The 21,237-nt window shown below is 45.6% G+C and overlaps 2 protein-coding genes across 10 annotated transcripts in view; one reads left to right on the top strand and one right to left on the bottom strand.

Annotated features, from left to right (window-relative positions):
* Positions 1 to 6: 6 nt before the first annotated feature.
* On the bottom strand, positions 7 to 14,538 carry E2f6 (E2F transcription factor 6). Of its 3 annotated transcripts, XM_031355602.1 has the most exons (10): positions 14,173 to 14,538; positions 13,136 to 13,219; positions 12,408 to 12,575; positions 11,559 to 11,624; positions 9,008 to 9,062; positions 6,558 to 6,774; positions 5,189 to 5,344; positions 3,437 to 3,551; positions 930 to 1,077; positions 7 to 319 (listed from the first exon to the last, which is right to left on the bottom strand). In XM_031355602.1, the coding sequence occupies exons 4-10, from the start codon at positions 11,559 to 11,561 to the stop codon at positions 300 to 302; spliced, it is 714 nt and encodes a 237-aa protein (XP_031211462.1). In that variant the 5' UTR covers positions 11,562 to 11,624; positions 12,408 to 12,575; positions 13,136 to 13,219; positions 14,173 to 14,538; the 3' UTR covers positions 7 to 299. The 3 variants fall into 3 exon arrangements, with proteins under 3 accessions (XP_031211462.1, XP_031211464.1, XP_031211461.1); XM_031355604.1 differs by lacking the exon at positions 13,136 to 13,219; XM_031355601.1 differs by lacking the exons at positions 11,559 to 11,624; positions 12,408 to 12,575; positions 13,136 to 13,219.
* The window catches only part of Greb1 (growth regulating estrogen receptor binding 1), a 137,634-nt gene continuing 130,133 nt past the window's right edge, over positions 13,737 to 21,237 (top strand). For all 7 annotated transcript variants that reach the window (XM_031355596.1, XM_031355597.1, XM_031355595.1 and 4 more), the window contains exon 1: positions 13,737 to 14,006. The gene's annotated coding sequence lies outside the window, so the exon portion shown is untranslated. The remainder of the gene's footprint in view (positions 14,007 to 21,237) is intronic.

Here is a 21,237-nt window from a genome sequence, read left to right as displayed (position 1 = left end):
GAGGCAAGAGGCCTATTTCACTGACAAAAGTCAGCGAAGAATTATCGAAAGAGCTGATACTGGATGGGGAACCCACCCAGGAACCCATGCTGGAGGCTACTCGGGAGAACACTACTGGCCTTCAGTGCAGCTACAAGTCTACAAGAGCACTCCGAGGAGACTTATTGCTGAGGATCAAACGATGGGGCACATGATTCACCCACGAGGGAGGGGGGTACATGATTCACCCACTCGGGATGCTCCAAAGACCTTCGTCACTCTGCACTGCTATGAGCCACTCACTCTGAGAAGTTCTTCACTCACTGAGGAGGCTTGTCTTCTGGAATAAGACACAAAGAAACAGAGGGAAGGCTGAGCACACAATTCAACAATGCAAACAAATGAAGTCCTCTGCTCAAGAACCTACTCTTACACCAATGGCAGAAATGATATCAGGCTCATGGGAAAAACGGGCACATGAGCCTGTGGCTGGAAAGTACCCGCCTGATAGCCCAGATGGCCCTCTCTGCCCAGAGTCTACCAGCTGGTGCCCCCTCAAAACCATATCACAATGGTGTAGCATGTGTGTGGAGACAGTCTCACTATGTAGCTGAGGCTAGGTCGTAATTTGGATCTTCCTGCATTAGGCTTCCCCAGTGCTGAGATTTCAGAAATGCATGGAATACAGAAGGTGCAAAAATATCAAATGGAGGCTAGAGAGATGGCCCAGCAGTGAAGAGCTGCTAATGCCCTCCCCGAGCCCCATGGTTCTTTTTCTAGCACCTAGTCCTCACAAGTGCCTGTAATTCCAGATCCAGAGGATTCTATGCCTTGGACCTCCAAGGGCACCTGCAATCATAAAAAACCCCTTAAAAGATATGTATTCAAGTTACATAGAACCGAGTGTTAGAACCTCAGTATTTCTCTAATCACAAAATTGGCATGTTTACCTTTCTCTGGGCACTGTGAATGGCTGCTTTTAGATGGAGAGGCTTCTATTCCATCGGTTGTTTTACCATTTGAGTGGTTCTGTTCTACTTCACACAAATATACATCAATGGGTCCTTTGGTGCTCCTGATATGTACTGTGATAGAATCCTAGCAAAGGACACAGAAACTGTTAAGGTGAGCACTGGCATCCACTAATCACAGCTTCTCAGTTAACTTAAATTCTTGTAGTTTCCTTTCTACCATGCATTTGAGAAAAGCATGCTTTCAACTGTCACCGCATTTTAAACCCCTGGCCAATGCACAGTTAAGACCTCGATAGCTGAGTTCTCCAAAGCTCCAAAGTCCTCCAAAGAAGGAAAAGTTCTCCTCCTCCTCTGGCGTAGGGAAGCTCTGGAGTACCAGCTGTATTATACAATCAGGTGTTTGGGTTTCCAAACCAGTACAGAGGCACTGAGGTTACAGGAAGGCTATTCTCTGTCCAGTCAAAAGATGTACGAGGAAAAGATGAAATCAAAACAAGCCTCATGTAATTTGAGACATCATACACAAAGAGAACCACATTAAATGAATGTTATCCTTTCACCTCAGTCTTATTAACCCAGGAGCAAATTCCAGTGGTTTTCTCCTAAGAAATTAAACGTGTGGTTGTTTGTGTTTAGAGGCTAAATGTGTAAGGGGCATTTTCAGTTGTGATTCCTTGTCTTTCCCATTGGGAGCTGGCCTGGCTCTCCTCAAGCCCACCATTTCCGCATCCACATGGAGAGGCCAGTTTAGACATCACTGTTGCTCCAGCTCCTTTCCGCTCTGGGATCTCATCCAAGCAAGCGGGGTGTCATCTGCTTCTTAGAAAGCTGTAAACCTCTTATGTCCTTCCTGGTACCAGACAGGTGAGACAGACTGACCACCTTTGTACTTCGTGGCTGAAGTGTCGGGGCAGGTCTGGTTTAAATGGAAACCTTTCATCACTAGATAACGCAAGGAAATAATGTTGCTCCCAACTGGCAGTCAGTGGAAAGGAGTTCAAAGCTCACCAGCCACTAAATCACTCTGTAAAGGGGATTCCTGGGGGACCACGAGGTAGCTCACTGTTCAGAGTGCGTACCCCTCTTAGGGATCCAGTTTGGATCCTAGCACCCAGATCAGGATGATCATAACCATCTGGAACTCCTGTTCCAGGGGAGCCAAAGCCAACGTCTCCCTGGGCATTTGCACTGAGGTGCACATACCTACACACATACATGGAAGTTTTCAAAAACATTTAAAAAGGGGGTGGAGGACATGGTACCTATTTCTGACTCTTCAGGCCATGCTGTCCCTGTCATAACTACTTAACTCTGCCACGGTAATGTAAAAGCAGATGGGTAACATCCAAACAGATCCTTAAGGCTTGCTCCAACAGAACTATTTTCATGAACAAGTAGGAAGCCAGATGAGTTGAAGGCCACTGTGCCAGCCCTATACTAGGCACATAGTCCCCACCAGAGCCTTCTGTAGTCAGAATACACTGACCTAGCCTGGAGGGCTTCATTCACAGAGTTCTAATGGGACCAAAAGAGGCTCTGAGTGAGCTCAAAGGCTCAGAGCGATTTAGCAATTACAGTCAAGCAGCTCAGAGCACTGGGAAACCAAACCCCATTAATTCCTGTAGAATGGATTAGCCATGCCCCAAAGAAAAGCCGTGCTGCAAGATTAGTGGCTATTTAATTTTAAAGGGTTTCAGCATCTGTGGAATAACTCAACCTCAATATGTTACTGGGATTCTTGTCTAAATCCAAAACTAAGGAACATCACCAAGGCACAGTCTGAATGTGGTTGAGGGCAAAGCTAGTACTCCTTCATGACTAATGACCCCCGTCAGGTAACAGGGTCTCACTTCTGCTGTGGACAAAAGGAGCGTGGTGTCAATATTCCTCACCACCTCGATGAAGAGCTGGGCACGGGCAGCTGGGGGACACCCGGCTGTTAGAACTTCATGTTCTGTGCCAAGAAGGGCCACTGGCTTTGGTTTTGACCCTATCCTCACCAAGTGGCCTTCTGGTGATGGTGACAATCACACTTTTCCGGACAAACTTTCCTGGAGCAGCTGACACAAAGACTGATCTTATGAAGGCTGTGTATCCGTGACTCAGTGCTCTAGCTCATTCATAGTCTTTGGCGAGTTCACCAAAGCTCTAGCTGTATCAGCTATTACTTTTGGAATTTGAACCCCAAGGCCAATGGGGTGATTTCTCCCACAGCCTGACAGCAACAGCATGGCGGAGAGCGCTTGCAAGCCAAACTCTGGTCCTATGCCTGGTCCTGCTGCTGGTCACTGTGTGCGCTCCTGAAGCACTCCAGCCTCTCTGGGCTGGCCTCTTCATCTCTGAGGTTACAAGGATTACCTCACTCATAGTTAAGGCGTAGAGCTTGACAAGCGCTCAGTAAGAAGTGACGCAGTGGTCACTGACGTGGCAGCTAGCCCACCTCCTCCCTTTTTAAATCCTCCCTCCAGTGCAGCGCTACCTACTTCTCTGGGAGCTGGAACATCCAGTCTGGTTTCCTCTGGAGCCTTCACTGCAATGACAATCTGTTCGTGGAAAGCTTGAATGCCATGAATATCCTGATAGGTTACGTACGCTAGTGTGAAACCTGGTCAAGGATCTGACAAGATGGGTAGACCACTAACTCCCAATACCTTCCTTCTGGTTTTGGTTTTGGAGGCAAAGTCTCACTCTTGAGCACTGGCTGGTCTAGAACTTGCTACATGGACCAGTCCGTCCTTGAACCTAGAGACCTGCCTTTCTCTGCCTCCTGAGTGCTGGGAATGAAGGCATGCACCAGTGCACGCATCAGCATCTCTTATTACAAGAATAGTATAGCTTTTATGGAATATAACCTTACAATGAAGGGAAACAAAAAAAAAGCTTCATAATAATTATTTCAAAAAGAATTCTTAAGATTTTATGGTGTTTTATATTTGTAATTCAAAGAACTCCTTTAAACCGAATATTGATTATAGCAATTTCTGGAGAAAAATAATAATAAAGCCTAAATCCTGAACATAAACACTACTCATGAAGGTAGTTATCCTCTTGTCCTTGGGGTGGGGTTGGGAGTAGATGTTATAAATCCCCAGCAGATCCCCAAAGCCACGGACTAATACCAAACCCTACATATACTGTGCATTTCCATATGCATACAGTACCACAGTAAGGTTAAACTTATTAATCAGGCACAGTAAGAAATCAATAAGAGCATAATTACAACATATAGCATACTGCAAGTTATTTAAAAAAACAAGTTACTTCTAGAATTTTTCCTTAATATTTTTAGATCATAGCCGATTGTGGGCAGCAGAGATTACAGAAAGCAAAGCTGCGGGTAAGGGGAATCCACTAGGATCAAATCCCCACCTACGGTACATTCAGTGTGAATTCTCACTCACTGTTAGAGTTAGCTCTATGAGAACTTGAGAAATGAGCATTCACGGCTTGGGTAAGCATCCTCCAGCAGGCAGGGAAAACCAAGTCTGCAAACAGGAAGAGCTCCCAGGAAGCTCTCGGTGCTGCTGTGCATCCGCCATTTCCTTTTAAGCACACTGGCTGAATTACCGAGTGCCTTTCAGCTGCTCCTGTGTTGCCAGATACATCTGTCACTCGGCACAATTACGCTGCCTTCCTTTCTTTTAGACTACAGACTCTCTGGCTGGCTATGGCACTGCAAGCCTTGGCTCAGATTTTCTAAGATCTGTCCTGTGGTAATAGGATGTGACTGCCGTGGAGAGCAGGGGGAGCAGGAATTCAGGGCCTACTTGGAATTCCTGACACTCAGAGGACACTGAATGTCACAGATAGCAGGACAGTCTGGGGGCCTGGGAGAAGCAGGTGCAGAGGGCCAGCCTCTTCTGGATCCTGCTCTACGAAGCTTCTACAGAGTGGTGAGCATAGGTACTAATTTGGTCACAGCACATTCTGCTTCAGAAATAAACTACCTCACAAATTAGGGAAAAATCTGATTTTCACAAAAGCTGACAAACATTTTAACATCAGGACAAAGACTACAGAAATTAAAAAACAAAAGCAAAACACCTCCTTAACTTAAGTAGCAATGGCAGACTTGACCAAGGCGCACAAAGAAGCTACAGTACTAAACTTACTTACTCCAACTTTTAAGGGCCTAATTTTATATCCTGAATATGTACATTAAATTCCTAAGCTCTCCCTAATACACTATCTTCTCAGGAAGCAGAAACTCTACAAAGGTACAGATGGAAGGATATCTCTCATTTTCTTTGTCATCTGTTAACTCCAACAGTTGCTGAGCACAATCTTTAATCAACTCGTCCAAGGCATCTTCCATTGCCGACAGGTCGGAGAGCTCTGCCTGCAGCTTCTTCTGCTGGGGTGCGGCCCCAAAGTTGTTCAGGTCAGATCCTCTACAGAAGGAGACAAACACAGGGTCAGGAGCTGCCAGAAGGGGAGCAAGGCTCTCTGTGGTGGTAGAGCTGATCAAGTGACAGGGCCTGCTAGAACTCCACGTCTGCATTTCCTTTTACACAATCTATGTGAGTTATGCCCCTTCTTTTCTTGGGACAGGGTTTCTCTAAGTAGCCTTGGCTGGCCTTGAACGCACAGAAAGCCACTTGCCTCTGCCTCCCAATTGCTGGGATTTAAATGACTGACACAAGTACCCTAAAGGAGTGCATTCCCATCAGAGTTGCCTGTGTTTTGTCCTAAAACAGTGTCCTTCACAAACCCTTCTCCTCTAACGTTTGTTTAGTCATGTGATGATCTTCAGGTTTTACATGTGCCTGTGGTATCCCTAATGTACCTGAATGCTGGAATTATTTTTCCTAAATATACAGCTTTTTTCCACACACACACACACACACACACACACACACACACATACACACACACACACACAAACAGAGCTCTGTCCTTGTCTTATCTTTAGACTTCTTCTCCATGAGATCCTTCCCAATCATGTCAACTATTTAGCACTGCCTTTTGGATATTAAGTCTGTTTTTACAATCAGGGCAGTGTGCCAGCCCACCAGCAACACAGTCACTAGTGTACCTGCTGAGAATGCAGATGCCTGCTCCTCCCCAGAAAGACCCAATCATAACCCAGGGGCTGGGTTTCTGGCTGTGTACTATGCTACTCTGTGAAAATCATGTTTTCTGTTGTTACTAAGGAAATACATTTTTAACACCTCCTCTCTTCTCTCTCTGCACCTTTTCTCTTTCTTTTCCCCTTCTCCCATCCCCATAGTGACTCCCTTTGCCTCAATCCTTAGGGCCAGTAAACTCTTTTGAGAGCAGCTTCCCAATAAACCTGCCTTTAATATATCCTAAAATAACCTCTACCATCAGATGTTTCATTGTTATGATCAAAGGGGAAATTAACTTTTTTCCCATTTAAGTTTTCCACACCCTGTGAATGAGATTCTGTATCTAATGTTCCCATTTAGACCTAAGTAGTCTTAAGTGCTCTGTGAGACAAGATGACAACCTTAAGGAATCAATTTTGGCCTAAGAAGAATCATAAAAACTTCATTTTCTATTCCCAAACACTGCTGCAGTTGGGCAGAAGTGCCACTCACTTAAAAAGAAGGGGGAGGAATGGGATGACAGGCATCAACTCACATCCACCGAATGTGGTTCTTAGATTTCTTTTCCACAAGTTCGATGCCATCCAAGACATTGGTGATATCATACACTCGCCTCTTCCGGACACCCAGTTTTGTGGCAACCTTGTTTAAGTCAAGAATGCCCCCAGGGGCAGATCTGACAAGATCCATAAACTTTCGAGTTAAGTATACCAGCGACACGTCAAACCGGGGCCTCTTCACTTTCAGAGCTTCTGTAAATGAGGACAGAGTACCATGTGAACCAACATTTCTCAGCCCTCTTGGTCAGCTGCTTATTCCCTCAGGATCAGACCAGACAGAGATTCCCACCCTTCGCCCCCCCATGCCACCACTGCACACCAATCCATCACTGCTAGTTTCTATGGAAACATTTCTCTAGCTGGATGAAAAGCAATTTGGTCTCAGCTGGTCTAAGCAAACGTGTCAGGTTTCAATAAAGGCCAGTGTGAGTTTCCACTAATACTCATTTTTACAAGTCTTATATCTCTTATCAAAGAAGAAATATCTGTAATCATCTCCACACCACTCAGGAACAGGGTCAGAAATGGTTTCAGAATGAAATGCCTTCATTTCATATGAGTAATAAATCTGCCAACACAAAATATAGTTTTACTCATTCTTCTTTGGGGCATGTTGAGGCATGAACCTGATTCACTGATGCCGAGCAAGTACCTTACCACTGAGCAACAGCCTCTGCTCATAAGTATAGTTTTTAAACAATCTCATTTTAATTTTAAAAAGTTACTTATTTTATATGCATGAGTGTTTTGCTTGCATGTGCACACACCATGTGTTTATGTGTCCTGTGCCCACAGAAGTCAGAAAAAGGCACAGGATCCCCTGCAACTAGAGTTGCAGGTGGTTATGAGTCACTGTGTAGGTGCTGGGAAATCAAACTGGGTCCTCTGGAAGAGGAACAAGTGCTCTTACTTACTGAGCCATCTCTCCAGGCCCTCACACACAGAGTTTTTTAAAAGCAAGAGTGAGTAGGAAGGTAACATTTCATAATGTGCTCTTTTAATACTGTGACCATCAGGATCATGAACAAATATCCTCTCTCCCTCTCTCTCTCTCTCTCTTCTCTCTCATTATTTCATTTATTCATTCTTTTTTTTCATGACAGGGTTTCTCTGTGTAGCCCTGGCTGTTCTGAAATTCTACTGTGTACACCAGGCTGGCCTTGAACTCAGAGATCTATCTGCCTCTGCCTCCCAAGTTCTAGGATTAAAGGCTTGCACACCATGCCCGGCTAAACTTTATTGTTCTTAATGGCTGCACATTTAACTGCATGGAGTATCTGGTGAGTTATCCTAGTCCTTGGGTACATAAACTCAAACGATGCTCACAAGACAAGCCGGGTTGCACTATTCTCATTTCATACTCACTCACGTTATTGGGCATGCTTTAGTCTTACTAGCTCAGGTTATAAGCACATTCTGAGGATGCCAGCCATTTTATAGAGAACAAATCTAACTGAACATCTTCTAACAAGGGCTGCTGTGGAGACAGTTCTCTAGCCAAGAGAACGGCATGGGCCTGGTAAGGATCTCTGCAATAGACAGCAGTGTGCTGAGTGTTACTCACAGTTACTTGAGAACATGAAATGCAACCTTTGCTGGAGTGGAGAAATGGGGATGCTCCTAAGGGAGGATGGAGAGGGGTGCCCACCACTCTAAGGAGGGCAAAGTATCTGAGAACTGAGCACACACTGGGGTCCAAACTAGAGGTGGAAGAGGCAGCAAAACCGACTGAGCTTGGGAATCAGAGCTGTTAGACAGAGGCAGCAGTGTACGCACACAGGATGAAGACTCCAGCTCCAGAGGTACACACATAGGCCCAAACACTGACTCTGAGCAAGCTGCTTAACCTCTCTGGGCTCGGCTTATCCAGTTACGATGGACAACAACCTACAGCTGTGCCCTGAAGTGCGATCATTCACACACAGGTGTGGGACAGTTGAAAGAGATGCCTCAAAGGTTAAACTGACTAGACCTGCTGACCAGCCCCAGGGGACACAGTGGCAGATGCCTAGGGAAACAAAAGATGGTTTCCGAGACATACACCTGGGCATCTAGAGATAAAAAAAACCTGCCCAGGAGAAGGACCTAAGGAGAAGAAATCAAGGGAGGGGCCATCTATCGATCATGAAGGCTCATCTAATATCCTAAACATGAGCCCATGAGAGAGTAAAGCCAGGAGGAGTAAAGGGACCGCAGGAGACTCTGTGGTAGGAGGCTTTACTGAGGCATATAGTACTGCCATTGAACTAAGAGGGCAAAGACACCACTCCTCTCACCCAGCCTCGATTTCAGCCACCACAGCAAGGTATATCCTTTGCAGCCACGTTACTTCTGTTCTCATGACCCCATGCACCAGCAAAACCAACCAAGTTAACCACGTGATGCTCAAACCAGAAAACCCAAATTCACTTAGGAATCAACTTACTTCTCATGGACACGTACTGTACATTTTCTTCTAGATTAATCCTTATTTTTGATGGCTAGAAAAAAGAAAATGTAAAAATTAACTCAGCATTTTATAAACAGTCACGCGAATACATTTTGTTCTGTGGTAATTCTTTTTTTAAGGCCTTCCCGCCCCCATCCTGAAGTAACAAGGGAGTGAGAAAGGGAGTCTTTCCAAACTACACTTGGTTTGTGATATAAGGCCTGCCCAAGGACCCCTAGGCTGCACATACTTCTGTGTAAATAAAGGAAGACCGGAAGGAGCCAGGATACTTAAGTGGGAAACAGTGCCCAGCAGACACTCCTGTATCAGCAGCAGCAGGCGCTGGGGGGGAAGACCGAGAAGGATGGCTAGGGCGCAACCCTAAGTCTTGGAAGGCTCAGAGATGTGGCAGTCATGGCACACACCTGTTGAGGCTCACCCCGCCGCCCCCCGGCTACTTAAGTGGCTCCAAAAATTTGCTCACTAATTCTCAGGGAGGCATGCATTCCCATTAATAAACAATTGGAAGCCTTAAAAAAAATGTAATGGGAAGCACTACATGCTATGGATAGAGGAATAAGAATACCGTTAGATTCCTGAGACCAGGCAAAGGGCAGCAGCCCCAGTGCTGTTCTTGCCATGCAGAACACGCTGAAGCTGCATCAACTGCAATAGCGATTTGCAATACATTTAGGAATTGTTTTGCTCCCAGCACAGGTGCACACTATGGCCATGTGGAAGTGGTCCAGTTTTGTAGCTAGAAGATGACCAACCATGTCAAGGCTATGCTGAAGTGTTTATGTTTTAAGCAGTGGAGACTCACCAAAGACTTCTGAACAAGACCATGACACAATCTCATTCATGGTCTCTAAATGTGGTCAAGTGGGACAGCGAATTGGCTAAAGCGTCAGGGGTTGGGCAGCTGGTGGCCTGGTGGCCAACAGAGAAGCTGCTCATACCAGAGTCATAGAACCTTTGCAGATGATTCTTGTCACCTCTGACAAGAACATCTGGTAGCAGGTTAACTTAAGATGACATCCTGCAACAGAGCCAGTTTAGGCCAGTATAGGACTGAAATGACCATGTGACATGCTGGGTGTGCAACCCTGAAGCTGGATGCTCCTGTCATAGGCAGGGACTAGCTCTCAGCACTGTTGGCAATGGCATCCAACAACAGAACTCTGAAGCAGTCCTGTGAAAGCTGGCCAGAGACAAGTGTGACCAACTGTTATTGCTATTTTTACATGTAACCCTTCTCCAAACATACTTTAGACTAGCCACTGAAGCAAGGTTTTTCTTCTTCCACTTATATATTTTGCCTGTATGTGCAATGGCGTACAACCTGTAGAGTCAGTTCTCTCCTTCCATCATATGCTTCCTGGGGATTGAATTCAGGCTGTAAGACTTGGCAGCAAGTACCTATGTGCTATTTGGCTGGTCTGCAAGGCTTTTTTTGAGAAAGGTCTCATAAAGCCCAGGCTAGCCTCAAACTCAACCTATTCCTAAGGATGACTCTGAATTTCTGACCCTCCTGTCTCCATCACTGAAGTGCCAGGATTGCATGCATACGCCTCAGCACCCATTTATTTAATCCTGGGATTGAACCTGGAGTTCTATGCATGCTAAGTAAACACTCTCAACTTAGCATACATTCCTGCCTCATAGCAAGGTTCTTGAATTGAGAATTAAGCCCAACCTCCCACACTGATGTGAAAAGCGTGTTAACAAGTGTCCTGAAGTGTTAATACGCACTCACAGCTGCCTGCTGCAGGAACTCCCTTTTAACTTAGAGTAAGAGGGCCAAGCTCTGCACAAAGACTACTTATTGACTGCTCATCTGCTTTAGAGAGGCATCTCCTCTGCTTACAGTTTGGTACAAGGACAGCACTGCAATGAGACATGAGCCCATACCCTGCAATAAATGCAGATCCATTATACACTGGATGTACTGACATAGGAAATGGGTTCCAAACTATCATTCATTGTCTTCCCTGTGTCTAAAATCCTTTTTTCTCTTTCTGAGATAGCTTCTTGCTAGAATGTCCTGGCTAGTCTAGAACTCCCTATGTAGCTCAGGCTGGTTTTAAATGTGCCTTCCTCTTACTTCAGCCTCTGAATGATGGGACCACATAAGTGTGCTGACTGTGCTTGGCTAACACTCTCACTGTGAAGCTGCAAAAGCCATCTTGCTGACGTATGGAAGGACAGAAGACTCCCCACCCCACCAGCCTCAGTGGACACCATTAGAGACCTCAGACTTTCAGAGAACACTCAGCAGTGACCCTGGTAAGTGAGCTGCACATTGGACATGTTCCAACCCACTTCCTTACTGTTCTAATTCTCACATCTAGAAACCTCTGTGTCTACTTCCGGGGACACAGACTGGAATATTGCCACCCCCTGATCCCATCCCTTGTAAGTACAGCTTTAAGTGGCTTTAGAATCTTCTCTGTTTGGAGGGTTAGGGTAATGATGAGGACAGGATCTCACTGTACAGTCCAGGTTGGCCTGGAACTTGCTATATAGCCTAGGAAGGCCTTTCACTCACCATCCTTCTGCCTCTGCCTCCCAAGGACTGGCATTACAGAACTGGGCCACCACACCTGGCTAGAAGCTTTAAAGGTGGGAGAGAAAAATAAAAGGTAACTTTAGAGACTAATGTCCTAGACACTGCCTCCTAAGTAGTTAATTCTCTCTATGCATAGGTTTCTCTGTATTAGCTCCCTGTGTGGGAGCAATACACCTTCAGGAGCTCATTGAACACTAATCTCTCTAAGGTGACTGCATTCATGTCACCATCCAGATCCTTCCTTATCTTCTAATGTGGAAACCACGTTCACCTCCATCTAGGACTATTTTCTCCCTGCTCCAAAGCCAAGAGCAGATTTAAGCCATTTAACTTATACTGGCAACAAACACTCAGCAAGATACATAACTGCTCTGCACAGTGGCTTATTAATTCTTTGCATTCACTAGTCAATTAAAAAACCACTGACATGTTAAGTCACTATTTTACAGGCAAGAGAATAGAGTCCCCACTTTATTAACTCCTTGCTTAATCCTTTGTCCACAGCCAGATCTTCACTAAAGTATGAAATAAACCTGCAGAGGACTGAGCAGTCAAGTACAGGATTGCTCTGGGGCACACAGAGTATGACTAACAGTCTTGAGGTTAAGGAATGGCTAAAGGCACTTAGGTCATAAGTTACCCACGAATCTGGACCTCAGACATCTCGATGACAATATGGAAATAAGGCGAAGGATGGAGTATGGAACCTCAGAAAAATAATTTAGGAAAGGTAAACATGGAGGCAGATTACGGTGAGAGGGTTCTACTTTGTCCTGGAAGTGCTGAAGAACCACTAATTCCTTTGGCCAAATGAGGTTAGAAACACACCTTCAAGAGCCCATCAGCTAAGGGTGAAGCACACAGTGAGTGAGAGGCAGCAATAATGGCAGGAAACCGGTCGAGATGGCATTATAGCATGGAATAGCACTGGACGGCAGCTACTGATGTTAATAACGTCAGTGACCTGGAGGTGGGGGTGGGGGTCTGGAGGCAATTCTGAAAAAAGAGAAGAAGGAAAAAGCCATGCCAGAGTTGGGCACCACAGTAGGCAGAGCACCATTAAGGTAGGATTTGAGAAAGAGGTTTGTTTTTTAGGCAAGGGGTCTGTGAATCTGGCTTTGGATGTAAGAGTTTGAAATCTATGGCTGGAGAGATGGCTCTCTGCTGCTCTTCCAGAGGGCTCGGTTCATCCATGTGCTAGCTCATAACCACTTGTTATGAGGTCTAGGTGATCTATCTAACACCGTTTTCTGGCCTCTGTGGGCACCAGTACACACATGGCATACACACAGACTTTTTTTTTAAAGTTTTAGATCTAAGTAGGGACATCTAACATACGGTTGGAGAGCTCTAGGAAAGATGTACAGATTTGGGAGTTACCTCGAGGCAACTGAAAACACCAGATTGGATAAGAATATCTACGACTTCAGAGGATGTTATCTTATGATGCAGTACAAAAAGTTAAGTGGTTTTTCCAGTGTGAACATTTAGAGTGTCTATCAAATCCTTAAAAAAAAAAAAAAAAAAAAAAAAAAAAAACAAACCAAAAAACCTACCATGGTCACAGGCCACAAGTTAGCAGTAGTGAGTGGTCACCTACATGAACAAACTGTAGAGAATCCTGGATGACAACCACATGTCTGAAAAGGAAGAAGGGGACAAGGGAACCCACCATGGCTGTCAAAAACACAACGAAGACTTCTCAGCCAAGAGTGAGTGGTTAGTTGTGACACAAGATAAGGTGTGAAACTAATACTGTAATTGAGAAAACCATCAGTAATCTAGTGATCTTGTTTACAATAATCTTACCGAGTACTTAGAACTCGAGTCCCCAGCAGTGCTGGGTGGTAATGTAAGGTCAAGTGGAAACTGAGCCGAAATCACTTTTTTTTAAAAAAAAAAAAAAAAAAAAGAGAAAGAAGTTAGGGAAAGGCTGTCACTTTCAATCATTTTGAGGTTCCTCCCAGTTTCCTCATTACCTAGCCACAAGGCCAGACATCTCTGTACACAGTTCTGACAAACTCTAAGAATAACAATCTCAAGGTAGCTCTGAGGAGTCAGACAAGACAATGCTCGTGAACTATCTGGCACGGGACCGGCCAGAATGGTTTGCCTTGAGGAGAAAACAGTTATCAGGAGAAACGGACAAAGGACGGATCCAGCAGGGACTCTGAGAAAGGTGGGAATCACAGAACGCAGGAGGGAACTCTTTCGCTCTTTCATTTTCCCTGTCAAACAGCAAAGATGGAGGGGCAAGATCGCTCAGCCGGTTAAGGCACTTGCCACCAAGCTTTACAAACTCCACCAGAGTTCCATTCCGCGAACCACAAGGGTAGAAGCATGGAACAGGCTGCCCCAAGTTGCCTTTTAAGCATTACACGTGTCTCGTGGAATCCACGCATCCGCGGCGCACACCCCTAATACAAAGTAAGTAAATCCAATAGAAACATTTAAAAAGCAGAGGGCGGTTCAAGGATCGGGAGCTGCAGGGAGAGCCCCGGGGCACCAAGCGACACTGTGCAGAGAGCCTGGCGTTAGGAGCGAGTCCCACAGCACGCGATACCCCCTCCCCGTGGCCCGGGTTCCCGCTCACCAGTAGGTTCTCCACGTTGATGGGGTCCCGGCAGCGGCGGCGCACGGTTTCCTGCGCCGGGTCCACCAACAGGCTGGGCAGTCTCCGCGCTGTCCGCTGCTGACTCATGCTGTCCCGCGCCCCTCGCGCCCCTCGCGCCCTCCCGCCTTCCCGAGAGGCTCGGCGCGCGCGTTCCCGGCCCCTTCAGCGTCGCCCCGACCTTCCGCTCCACCCACGGAACACTGCGGCTCCACCCACGAAGCGCCGCGGTCCCACTCGCCCAGCGATGCGCCCAGGCGCAGAGGGGACCAGGGTTGGCGCGGAGGGGACCAGGGTGACCGCGGAGGCACTCAGGTTCCCGAGCCGGCCATCTTTCCGCATGCGCAGTGCGCCTGCCTTTGCACATGCGCACCGCCTTCCGTGAGCTCTCCCGCGCACACGGGTCCTCGCCCGCGGCTGACGCCCGGGTGTTCCGGAGTCTGGGTCCTCGGAGAGGATGGCGGAGGGTGTGGTGGGATGGGGTTGGGGAAGGAAAGAGGTGGAGCAGGGATTCCGGGAGACCGGAGCGGGCGCTTCCCAGTCCCGACCGGCGGACTGCAGATTCTGAGTGCCCAGGGACGATTAAGGTCCAGCTCCCATCACGCATATAATGGTGCTTAGCACATGCTCATAAACAAGCCATCTTGGAGGGACCAAAATGCGCAACCTTCTAAGTCGAGCGCCATAGAGGCCCAGGCAGGGAGATCACGTGTTTGAGTTCGAAGTCAGCTAAAGTTCATAGTGAGAGTAGACTTTGTCCCAAAACCACAAACTTTTTTTTTTTTTTCCGTGTATCAGTTTTTGGTTACTTATTGTATCAGGTATTGGGCTGGCTCAAGAAGATACTGTTTTGAATATAATAGACTGGATCTCAGAATCCAATGGAGGAGAAAGAGAAAACATTTTAACTGGGGCTTGGAGAGATACTTCTGCATTTAGGAACACTGGCTAAGTTTAGGAGAACTTCCAGAGGACCTGAGTTCAATTCCCATCCCCCAACCATATGTTACCTCCAGGCCTAGGGGAATCTAATGCTCTTTTTCTGGTCTCCACAGGTACCAGGCACGAACATGTTAACATGTTAGACATATATGTAGGCTAAATATCTATACATAGAAACTAAACTAAACTTTAAAAAGAGAAAAGAAAAGAGAAGTAAGTTACTTGGAGCCATAGGTATCTTTTCGAGTTGTAAGGGTTTAAGACAGTTTCTAAAAGTCGTTCTGTGCCTTAGTTCCTAAATTTGTAATATGGGGAGTTTTTACTGAATAAAGTTACTAGCTTGTTCTCTCTAAAACTTGTCTCTGTAAAACTGTCCCAGTAAACTGCCACCCTCCTTCCTTTATTTCTTTCCTTCCTTCTTTCTTTCTTTCTTTTTTTCTTTTTGGTTTTTCGAGACAGGGTTTCTCTGTATAGCCCTGGCTGTTCTGGAACTCACTCTGTAGACCAGGCTGGCCTCAAACTCAGAAATCCGCCTGTCTCTGCCTCCCAAGTGCTGGGCTTAAAAGGATATGCCACCACTGCCCAGTGCCACCCCCTTCTTAAGTAACTTCTTTCCTGTCCTGTTCTCTTGTGAATTGGGTGTATCCTCTGACTCATTCTATCAAATCTTTCTCTGATTCTTCACTTTGTCTGCCCTCAATTAGATGTTACTTTTAAACATGGCTGCTTTCTTCTACAAACCAATCTTACCTTCATTGTTAGGTATTAAAGGTGTGTACTAAGGTCTGTATTCCAGCCAGGTTGTACTATAATCCAGAGTGTGTCTACATTTGGCAAGATCATATAGACTTAGAAAGTCTTTGGATGTGATCCTTTGCCAGAGTAGCCATGTTGCTGGATTAAAATTCCTTTACAGTGTGATTTGTTTTTTTGCCTGCATGCATGTCTGTGTGTGGACACTGGAATTACAGACAGTTATGAGCCACCATGTAGGTGCTGGGAATTAAACCTGGGTTCTCTGGAAGAACAGTCAGTGCTCTTAACAACTGAGCTGTCTCTTCAGCCCCATTCACTTATTTTTAAATTATGTGTATGTGTGGATATGTGCACATGAGTGCAATGCCTTTAGAGACTTGAGGCTTCTACCTTCTGGGAGCTGGAGTTGCAAGTGGGTTTCAGCCCCTGGATATAGATGCTCTGGTCCTGTTGGAAAGGCAGAAGTGCTCTTAACTACAGAGCCACGTCTCCAGCCTCTGTGTTTGGATGAAAGGATAACACAATGTGGAAATTCCAGGCTGGAGGGAAGCTCCTGGGCTGCAGGAGTGAGACCTGGGGCTTAGTGAGGGCAGGAAGGGCTTTTGGAGGAAGTTGGCTCCCAGTAGATTATACATTTCTAGGGATCAGATACTTTCTTAGGGGGTCAGAGGTCTTTGATCCTCTTGGAATCTCCAGTGTTTAGCTTGGAGCTAGCACTCACTAAATGTTTGCGGAAGATTGTTAGAAATAGAATACAGCTGTGGAGAGGTCATCTCTTGAAGAGAAAGAACACATTTTATGCAGAGTGGAGAGTTTCTCAGAGCAACTAGGAAAGCCTCTACCACAAGGAGTTCAGAGAGATCCAGTGCAGGAGAACAGTCATGGCGAATTTTAAGACCCCTTTATCCATCCTCTGTTGAATGTCAAATCCTCTCTATACCTTTGTTCATGTGAGTCTCATATCAAATCTGAAGGGTATGGCCAAGCATGGTGGTGTATGCTCAGAATAACAACACTCTGGACACTGAGTCAGGACCACCAGATGTTGGAGGTCAGCAGGGTTACATAGTGAGAGAGCATGTCTTAAACAACCAAAGCAACAACAAAAAAACAAGCTTCCGCTGCTAGCAAATCCTGAAGAATAGTTTTCTTCCCAGTTTACAGATCAGAAAATTGATCAGTAAGATTACAAAAGTTACCAAAGGGGCTATCTAGCAAGTGCTAGGGACATGGTTTGAGTTCACAGCTGGATAATTCATTTTGGTATTTGGATCCTTCAGCAGCTTGTTGAAAACTGACTATATTTTCTATAGTCAAAAGGAGTTAGGCCAGTGAAGGAGGGGTGTGACTTAGGACAGGTGCTAGGCACTCCAGACTAATGAAAGAGCTTGAGCACACCCATCTGGGGAAAAGGAGAACAGCTATTCAATCTTCCCTCCGTCACATAAAAGCCCAATCATGTGGCTGTAGCCTGAGGTCTAAATCATTCCTGCATTGTTTGAGCATCTTTCCGGTACTGGGCTGTAGGTCAGGAGCTCTAACTCTCACAAGGACATCCTGGAGTACTAGGAGCTCCCAGGTTAGTGATGACCAGAAAGCATAAGGACGAATTGAACATGTCTGATACCATGGCAACACAGAGGAGGAGGGGAAAATAATAACGGGCTTTGGGGCTTGTTCCTGCATCACCCCGTAAAGCTATCTGGAACAGTAAGTGAGACACAGACTCTGGCTAGATTTCTGGTGACCCAACAGGCCTTCAGCTGGTGGATCCTTTGTGCCACTCACTAGAAACTGAAGATTCTTATTCCCTTCTGAGAGTCATGTGCTCAAAATCAATGCCCAATGAAATGGTTCTTAGAAATGGCCTTTGGGAGGCAACTAGGCAAAACCCCTCAAGAACTGGGATGCTCTCACAACAGACACTGAAGGGAGCATGGATGGAGAGGAGCAGTTGGTAGAGTGCTTGCCTAGTGTGCATGTAACCTTGATTTTATTTTCATCACTATATGAACAAGATGTGGTAGCACACTTTTGATCCCAAGCACTTGGGAAGTGGAAGTAGGAGGGTCAGAAGTTCAGAAACATCTACAGCTAAGTTGTGAGTAATGAGTTTGAGGCTAGCTTGGGATGCCTGAGATCTAGAGGGAGTCAGAGGGAGAGCACAGGAGAGATCTCTTATTTCTTCTACCATGCGACAACGAGTCACGAGTCTCAGCATTGCCTGGGTAAGTGTGTGTGTGTGTGTGTGTGTGTGTGTGTGTGTGTTAGTTACTAGAAATGCAGGTTCCATGTCTCTATCCGGAACTACCATATCAAAACTCAGGGGTTTGAATATATTCTATAAGGCACTGACTGGGTCCTGGTGGGAAACTAGCTCCTCCTGGCCCTGCAAGTACCCATTCCCCTAAATCGATACTTTGTTAAAGCCAAGTTAACTTTTATGATGTGATATTTGGGGATTAAAGACCTAGAACAAAAGTGGATGGTGTCTTGGCTCATTCCATGTCAATTTGAAACAAGCTAGAGTCATCTGATAGGAGGGAACATCAATTGAGAAAAAAATACTTCCATAAGATACAACTGTAGGGCATTTTCTTTTTCTTTTTTTAAACTTAAAACTCTTTATTTTAATTTTACTAATATTTATAGTATTAAAACTTCTATTGCTAATTTTATTGGATATTTATAGGATATTTTCTTTATTTACATTTCAAATGTTATCCCCTTTCCCAGGCCCCCCCCAGAAACCCCCATCCCATCCCCCCTGATACTATGAGGGTGTTCTTCCACCCACCTGCCCACTTCTGCTTCCCTGCTCTCAATTCTCCTACACTGGGGCATCTAAGGCATTTTCTTGATTAGTGATCCTGGCCATTGTGGGTGGTGCCATCCATGGGCTGGTGATCCTGGGTTTTTATAAGAAAGCAGGCTGAGCAAGCTATGAGGAACAAGCCAGTAAGTAGCACTCCCCCATAGTGTCGGCATCAGCTCCTGCCTCCAGGTTCCTGCCCCGACTTTCTGTCCTGACTTCCTTTGATGACGAACAGTGATATGGAAGCATAAGCCAAATAAACACTTTCCTCTCCAAGTTGGGTTTGGTCATGTTGTTTCATCACGGCTATAGGAACCCTAATTAGGACATAATTGATGCATTCAACAAGCAGGTATGCTGTAATGGACATATATACTTTGGAGACAGGGAAGATGGGTGATGCTAAGAGTGAGAAGGTGGTCATCCACACGGAGAGTGTTATTACCTTTGCGTATTTTTTCAGTTCTGCTTTCTTGTAGCTGCTGTTATAACTAGAGAGGTCCCTAAATATTGCTTCATGTTATAGAGAGAATGTCTGTGCACACATAGAGGATCATCTTATTCAAACCTTTATATCTCTCCTCCTCTTGTTCCTCCTCACTTCTTCCTCCTCTGCCTCCTCTACCTTGTCCCCCTTCTGTTCCTCTTCTCTCCTTCTTCTTCCTGTTCCTCTCCTTTTCCTCTTCCTCCTCCCCCTTCCCTTTCATCCTCTTCCTTCTCCTCTTCCCTTTCCTCCTTTTCTTGCCTTTCCCTCCTCCTCCCATCCCTCTTCTCCCCCTCTCCCCTTCCTACTCCCCCACCTCCCCCTCTTCCCTTTCATCCCTTTCCTCCTCTCTTCCTTCCTCTTCTTGTTCCTTCTTCCCCTCCTTATCGCCCCCCCCCACTTGTCCCATGTCCCTTTCTCCTCTTCTTTAAAATAAAGACCCTACCTTTATAGCCCAGATGGGCCTTGAACTCATTGTGTAGCTCAGGCTAGGCTTGAGCTCTCTGTGTATCCCAGGTTACCTTGGAATTTGCAACCCCATGGCTCAACCTGGAGTGACTTTTCTTTTACAGAAGTCCAGTTCTGCACTGGGATTTTGAAGGAAAGTCTTGTCAGATGAATTGCATTAATCTCTTTTTGTTCCACTTGCTTTAGTTTGTTTGGTGTTATTCTGTTGATTGTTAAACATGCCCTGTTTAACTGTTAGCCTTATGCACCCTATCTCTGGGGTCTATTTTGGCTTTGCCTCTGATTCCTTCATGTGTCCATCTAATGTTCCCGTACTGGGAATTCCTGCCTCCCATATTGAGACTGTACCATGAAGTTCCTTGTCTCTCCACCAGGTGGAGCACGTTCACTTTAGGAGTCCAGCCTCTCTGTTCCTCTCTTTCAGTGGTGTGTGTGTGTGTGTGTGTGTGTGTGTGTGTGTGTGTGTGGTTTTTGTTCTTGTTTTGAATGTGAAAGATAGCCGTGAAGTGGAGGGGAGGGGATTCAGTTAGATTTGGACTTAAGGGTTTAAATGAGGAAATGTTACATCAGTTCTCTGATAAACTATTTGTTTGTATAGGTAGTCTTATATATCCCAGACTGGCCTTTAAACTTGCTGTGTAGCCAGGGATGGTGTGCACTATTTCATCTGGTTTAGTAGCGTGCTAGGGACTGAGCTCAGCAGTTTGTTTATGCTGGACAAGCACCCCACCAACTGAAATACACCCCAGCCCCAGACTTAGTATTGGTAAGGGTGGAGTTTAGTGTTACTACCTCTTGCTAATAAGCCACCATCTGCAGAAACAAGTAAAAGCCTGATGGACGTGACCTTATTTGTTGAGGGGACATTTAAAAAGAGTTAACATCAAATGAGGTCATTAGGGTGAGACCTAATCCTACAGGTCTAGTATTATTATAAGAAGAAATTGGGATGCAGAGGGGCTTAGAGGAAAGACATTGTTAAGAAACACAGCGAGAAGAGAGCCAATAAGAGAGGCTTGCACATGTTTTTTTCTGGAAGCCAAGGGAAGAGCCCAATCTGCCCACACTTTGATCTGGGATCTTTTTAGTCCCCACCTGTGAGTCAGTAAGTCTGGGGGCCCTTTGTTACGGCAGCTTTAGTAAACATTCACCCTTACATCTCAGGATCATTTAAAGGAAGCTGGATGTAAGTGGTTCCCTATGGGGAGAGAAGCACCAGCCCCAGTGCTGGTTAACTACATAAATGGGGTGCAATTTACAGACATCAGAGAACAAACTTCAAGGACCCTCAAGCCATTTAAAAGCCTTCTTTGTATAGAAACAAGTGGCAGGCAACTCATACACTATTCTAAACTGCCTGACAGACATAATTAGAGGTTTCAAAAGCCACATCCACTTTTGTGCCAGGTACAACTGCTTAAATAACTGCCACAACTGGAACTGGAGGAAGGCTCTATTTATATTTATTTTATTTTAAAATATTTACTTATTGTGTGTGTCCAAATATACAAATACACAAAGACACTAGCAGATGAAATTGTATCTGACAAAGTGGTGCAGAAACACGTGTATGGTAAAAAAA

Source organism: Mastomys coucha, unplaced genomic scaffold (assembly GCF_008632895.1).
Source record: "Mastomys coucha isolate ucsf_1 unplaced genomic scaffold, UCSF_Mcou_1 pScaffold6, whole genome shotgun sequence".
Taxonomy (NCBI): Eukaryota; Metazoa; Chordata; class Mammalia; order Rodentia; family Muridae; genus Mastomys; species Mastomys coucha.
The sequence above is the reverse complement of the archived record's forward strand: the minus strand, read 5'-3'. Positions and strand labels throughout refer to the sequence as shown.